At 43.1% G+C, this 6732-nt stretch overlaps 1 protein-coding gene across 1 annotated transcript in view; it reads left to right on the forward strand.

The window, feature by feature from the left end:
• Window positions 1-424: 424 nt before the first annotated feature.
• Window positions 425-6732, forward strand: part of Hsf5 (heat shock transcription factor 5) — a 49732-nt gene continuing 43424 nt past the window's right edge. Inside the window, exon 1 of the mRNA XM_008842691.1 lies at window positions 425-1028. Within this exon, the coding sequence (XP_008840913.1) occupies window positions 425-1028 (604 nt within the window). The remainder of the gene's footprint in view (window positions 1029-6732) is intronic.

Here is a 6732-nt window from a genome sequence, read left to right on the forward strand (position 1 = left end):
ATCTATCATTTTTGTTAGGAGAGACCGTTCGACTGTTAGGAAAGACTGGAGTGAGGCCTTCTGTTCTTAGGAACGGCCGGCCGTATTGCCCACCGTGCGCTCTGCATTCCGAACCCCACATGCCGCCCTGCGAAGCCCCTTTGCATTCTGCATGGTAAAGCGGGCTGGCTGCTCCTTGGACGGCTGGAACTCCCTGGAGGGTGGCCCTCCTGGGACCCAGTGGAAATGGCGCTGAAGCGGGGAGGGGGGGCCCTCGCGACTGTAGGCCACCACGAGGCGGGAACTCGAGGCCCCATTGGCCACACAGGAGGGCGTGCTGGCGACCCGTGCGCCAACGGTCCTGGGCCTCGGCGGCTGGGCGCTGGCAGGAGGGGGCAGGGCGCAGCGAAGGCCTGGGGGATCGAGAATGGTGGGAGAGCGGGCAATGGAGGAGGCGCTGTTGTCCACCCCCATCAACCCCAACAACTTCCCTGCCAAGCTGTGGCGGCTGGTGAACAGCCCTCGGTACCGCTCTATCCGCTGGGACGGCCGCGGCGAAGGGCTGCTCATCGATCAGCCGCTCTTCGAGGCTGAGCTGCTCAGCCCACCCGGGCTGGGCGCCGGGAGCGGTGGCGGGGGCGGCGGCAGCGGTGTCGGGGTAGCCGGGGCCGAGCCCGAACTCTTCAAAACCACCAACTTTACCAGCTTCATCCGCCAGCTTAACCTCTACGGCTTCCGCAAGGTGGTGCTGGGTGGGCCGGGGGCGGCGGGGACTGGGGCTGGCGGGCCGGCGGGCGACGGGCCACTCCACCACTTCCACAGTCCGCACTTCCGCCGTGACCAGCCCCAGCTGCTCGTGCACCTCAAGAGGCTCACCAGTGCCAACAAGGCCAAGCTGGCAGCCGGACTGGAGGTGCCTTGCCGCCCGCCCAACCGCTTCCAGCGGCTCCTCATCACGTCGGCCTCAGCCTCTGCCTCGGCTTCCACCTCCCCACTGCAGCATCAGGACCCGCAGCCCCAGCCCTTAGGGCCCCGGCCAGAGCAGCACGGTGAGTGTGGGCCACCCGGGTCGCCGCTCTCTATGAGGCACGTGGGAGCCACCACCACTGCACAGTACACCCCTGCACATCCGAGAGACTAGATCCTGTCATCTCTTTTGTCCTCATTGGCCATCCATATTTCCTTTGGCAAGAGTCTGTAAGCATCCAGCTCTTCCGTGTCCTCTAGATTTAAAAAAAAGGCCCATGTTTTAGGCTTATTTTCCACTCTTCCCTAAGTGTGTGACTTTCCAAACCTCCTTAGCCATGTGCCTCTCTAAGACCTAGTCGCTACTGTGAATGTCTAGAATAAGTAGTCCTTCGTTGAGGCACTGGGTGGGAAGTCAGGAAGCAGAACAGTTTAGGTGTGAAGGAAGAAAGTCACAGCCAAGCAAACTTAAAGCATTAACCAAGGGAAAAGAGAAAAGGTATCTTGTGTGGGTTTGTTCTTGAAGAGACATGCCACCTTCCACTTGATGACACATCTAAGAATTCTTGGAAGAAGTGTTAATGCAGTATTCTTATTTAAAGCTTCAAATAATGGGTAGAATGGTAGACATTGTTTATATATCTGAAGGGCAAGCTATTGTTCCTATGCACCATCAATTCACTAATACTTCTGTCACAACTAATTAGAGCTTGATGTTTACTTCAGATGTTATGGTTGGACAAACATAAGGCAAAACTGCTTTAATTTTGTGTGTGACTGTTTTGCTTGCAAGTATGTAAGTGCACCATATGCATGCAGTACCTGTGGAGGCCAGAAGAGGGCTTCAGATCCTCTGGAACTGTGGTCCTGGGAACCAAACCCAGGTCTTCTGGCAAGAACAGCCAGTGAGTGCTCTTAACCCCTGAGCCACCTCTCCAGCCCCCCAAATGGCTTTTTAAAAAAGCTGTTAGGATTTAGAAAGAATACATTTACAGTTTTTTTTTAATTTTTACTACTAATTTAATCTTTAAGGATTGAAAAAAAACCTAAATATTTAGTAAAAGTTCAGAAGTTCTTGGTGATAGTTGTTTTATAGAGTTGATTTGGGATCCACGAAGATGAGGGTGGCAGCATTCCCTTGCTCTGTATAGAAACCACAGTATAAAGCAGTATACCAAAGAAACAACAGGATATAATAAGATTTCATTTTTTTCACCTTAAGATAGAAGAATATTAGAAACATTTTCAGCCTGTTCACATAGATTTTACATAAAGAAGTAAGAAGAAGCCTGGGCTAGCTGGATGTGGTGGCACATGCCTTTAATCCCAGCATAGAGGCAGGCAGATCTCTGAGATCAAGGCCAAGCTGGTATACATAGTGAGTTCTAGGTTAGCTGGGGCTGCAGGGAGACCCTGTCGTGTGTGTTGTTCCCCCCACCCCACACCCCTGACAAAAAAAAGAGACTTATTTTTGAGCCATGGAAAAAAATTTAAATATGCAAAAAGCACTGTGTTCAATTTAATCTAAGTCAGAACTGAAACAGTACTTCATTTGGAATTTAGAAGATGAATCAGCTTTTATGTCTGTGGAGTTTAGAAGATAAAGAACTAGGTTAGAGTTCTAGCAACAAGTTGAAAAAATAACAGTGCCATAAGAATGTTCTAAAGGAATTCTAAAGGAATATTAAGCTGCTTCCATGTGGTGGTCATTGATTTTGGTGGGGATCTGTATTGAGAAAGGCAGTGAAGAAAACCCCTTGGAATGTGTTTAGCGGAAACCCTTACTTGGGTTTGTTTGTTCATTTTGTTTTATTTTTCAAGTCAGACTTCTAATGGTCATAAGGAGAAAAGATAGGGAACTACATTTTTCAGAGAAATGGAATAATCAGTTCAAGGAAACATACAAAAGCTGGCTCTTATGTATTTTTTCCTCTTCAATCTTTTTCCCTTACCTATCTCAATCCAGTTATATTTTTTTAAGTTTTAAAAACTTACATTTGTTTACTTATTTATTTATGCATGCATGTATATGCTTTAGAACATGTGTGGAGGTCAAAGGACAACTTTCAGGAGTCAGTTCTCTCTTTCCACCTTGTGGGTCCTGAGGATCAAACTCAGGCCATCGAGCTTGGTAGCAAGCATCTTTACCCAATGAACCATTTCTTTACCCAATGAACCATAGTAAAAATTTAAAAAAAAACAAACAAACCTCTAAATGTGTGCTTTCTAAATCCTAACAGCTTTTTTACCCCCCACCCCAGGTTAAAAAAAAAACTGTTATTTTATGTGTATGAGTGTTCTGCCTACATGTGTGTCTGTACACCCCATGTTGCACAATGCCTGCAGAGGCCAGAAGAGGGCATCTGATCCCTTGGAACTGGAGTTACATACAGTTGTTAGCTGCCATTTGGGTGCAGGAACCTAACCCCAGTCCTCTGCAAGAATAGCCAGTGCTCTTAACAGTTGAGTCATCTTTCCACCTGCCCCCACCTCCAGTTCTTTTCTTGAGGAGAGAGTCCAATTTTTATAAAGAAAAACAGGTTGTCTAAAATCTGACTTTTATTCGCTTACAGTTGAGTTGGTCAGCTTTTTTTGTTGTTTTGTTGTTTTTTATTTTTTGAGACAGGGTACCCCCTATAGCCCCAGTTGGTCTGGAACTCTCTATGTGGAGCAGGCTGTCCTCAGTCTCACAGAAATCTTGTGCTTCCTGAGTGCTGAGATTAAAGGCATGCGCCACCATTCCTGGCGAGTTGGTCATCCTTTTAAAGATTATTTGTTGAAAAAAATTCATACTTTTTCAGTATAGGTTGGGGCGGGGGGTTCATGCATTTCCTATTTTCTCCCTGTTGATTGTGTGCAGAAGGATGGTAGGTGATTGTCTATATCACAGGCTTGGTTCTCTAGGAAACTGTGTTGCTGGTTCAGGTGGAATAAAATTTTGTTGTAGATTCAGGAATACTGTTATGATTTTTTTTGTTCTCCTATGTGCTAAGTTCCTGGCTCTTCTATTTTTCCTCTTTTTTTCTTGCCATTTTAATTTTTTTGACACAGAATCTTGCTATGTAGGCCAGGTTGGCCATGAATAATAGTCGTTCTGCCTCAGCCTCCCAAGAGCTGGGATTATAGGCATCTGTCACTATGCCTAGCTATCCTCACCTAGTTTTGATTCTATTTGAATTTGCCTTGGTTGTATGGCTGCTACTTACTAACTTCTGTTTTGTTTTCAGTGTTTTGCTTCAGCTAATTATTCAAATAGTCTTAGGACTTACCCCTCTTATTTAGATCCACTGAACCAACTCGCTGTTCACCATCTAAAAGTATATGTGATAAGAAATTATTATTATTAAATTATTCTATGTTTTCCCCTTTTTGTTAGGCCATTTATGTTACTGTTTTCAGTGGCAATTTTACTTACAAAATTTGTTCTAATGGTGTAAATGAATTATCAAGACTAGGTAATTAGATAATCTCTGCCTGGACACAACAAGCTCTAATAGGCAAATTTTGGAATTATTTTCTGGAAATTGATTAGTTGGATTTCACTGACATAAAAGGAATAGAACTTTTAAAGATAAAAATCTATCCTGCCCTACATTTGTAGATTTGCCAACTATATCTTAAAGATACTCTGAAGATATGAACGTGATGCTCTAGAAAGCTGGTCAGAAGAGCCCTGTTAGCTAGCCCTTTAAAAAGAGTTGATCATGGTTTAGTTTTTAAAGAAACAAACTTAACCGGGCATGGTGCTGCATGCCTTTAATCCCAGCACTGAGGAAGCAGAAGCAGGTGGATCTCTCTGAGTTCAGGCCAACCTGATCTGCGTAGTAAGAATTCCAGATCAGCCAAAACCAAACCAAAACAAAAACAAAAAAAGAAAGTTAAAGAAATGACCCAACCCTGACAGTATTCTTATGCTATCAGTGTCTGATTGTGCATCACTGAGAGTTTATCATAATAGAGCAGAATTTATATTTTAATTGAGATTTAAACTAGAATTTGAGAAACCAAGGTAGAGACTTTTTTTAAATTAATTTTTTTAATGGGCTGGAGAGATGGCACAGTGATTAAAAGTGTTTGTTGCTCTGTTAGAGTACTGGAGTTCAGAGTTTAGCACCCACATCTAGTGGCTCACAACCACCTGTACCTTCAGCTCCAAGAGAGCCGATGTTCCTTTGCAGCCTCCATGGGTAACCTGTGCACATATACATGCACACGTGGGCAGGCACACACACACACACACACACACACACACACACACACACAAATAAAATGTTATAAGTATGTATTAAAAATAAAGTTTTATTCTTTTTAATTATATGGGGGGTGGATATGGATATGTATACATGAATGCAGGTGCCCTTGGATTCCCCTGGACTTAGAGTTATTGGTAGTTGTGAGCCACCTGATACGGGTGCTAGGAACCAAACTCAGGTTCCCTGCAAGAGTCAATATGTGCTCTTAACTACTGAGCCATCTCTCCAGCCATCCACCAAGACTTCTTTAATTAGCTGCTTAAATTATTGGCATTCTTAAAATTCATCAACTAGCTTATCCCTGAAGAGTTCAGAAGGGTTAGTGAGCTACTGCATACTGCAAGCAAATCTAGTTTTTGGCATATGAAACTAACAAGGAAACATCAGTCATCCAAGGAGAACTCAAGTGTTGGGGGTGAGGGGAAGGTAGTTGAGATACTCAGAAACACTTGTGAAAAGTTACCAGTTTCTTTAGGAACCTGAATTGTCAGTGGTGAGTTCAGGGTATGTGTACATATGAAATTGCTAGGCAAATCACTTCATAAAAACTATTTTTTTTGTGCTTCAAGGGACAAGTCAGAGTTTTGTATTTTGTTTTGTTTTGGCTGTGCTAGGGATTAAACCCAGAGCCTCATGCATACTTTACTCAAGTGCTCTAGTGCTGAGCCATATCCCCAGCCAAGTAAAATGTTTAGGAGACCTATGCTGAACTAGGAATTTTTTTCCATTTCTTCAACTCAGTGGTAGAGTGCACATGTAAGACCCTGGGTTTGACCCCCAGTATTTAAAGGAAAAAAAAAAGACCATGGAAGATGATCACTTGCTTACTTGATCAAAGAGATGAAGAAAACCAGGTGAAAATTTTCAAGCCTGACTTTGTTTCTACAAAGATTTAAAACAAAACAAAACAAAACTTGAATTAGAGTATTGTGGCACATGCCTGTGATCCTAACACTCAGGAAGCTGAGACAAAAGAATTGCTCCAAGTTAAAACTAGAGCTATGGAGTGAGTACCAGATTGTTCTAGGGCTACATAGCAAGAATGTGTCAAAATACTACTACCACTGCTGCTGCTGCTGCTACTACTACTACTACTACTACTACTACTACTACTACTACTACTAACTACTACTACTACATTGGCTCAGTAGTTAAAGGTGTTTGCTGCTAAGCCTCATGTCCTGAGTTCAACCCCCGGAACTCACATGGTAGAAGAAAAGAACCAACTCCTACAAGTTGTCTTCTTACTGCCATATGTAAAAGGAATTGAAAGAACAAAGAACATACCTCTTTAAGGCTCATGTTACATAAATACTTATTTGTTCTATACACTTATGTGTATGATAGAGTATTCTTTTCTTGCTTATTATCAAGGTTCCTAAATGATTTGAAAGAAGGAAAACTTTTCAAAAATTATTTATTTAATAACCATATAATTAGAAGAAGCATTTCATTACAACAGCATTGACATATTCAATAACAATTTCCAGAGCTAAGATGCATCTCTTTCAAAATTGGCTGTAAATTTTTAGGA

This window comes from Nannospalax galili, unplaced genomic scaffold (genome assembly GCF_000622305.1).
Source record: "Nannospalax galili isolate Female #2095 unplaced genomic scaffold, S.galili_v1.0 scaffold879, whole genome shotgun sequence".
NCBI lineage: Eukaryota > Metazoa > Chordata > Mammalia > Rodentia > Spalacidae > Nannospalax > Nannospalax galili.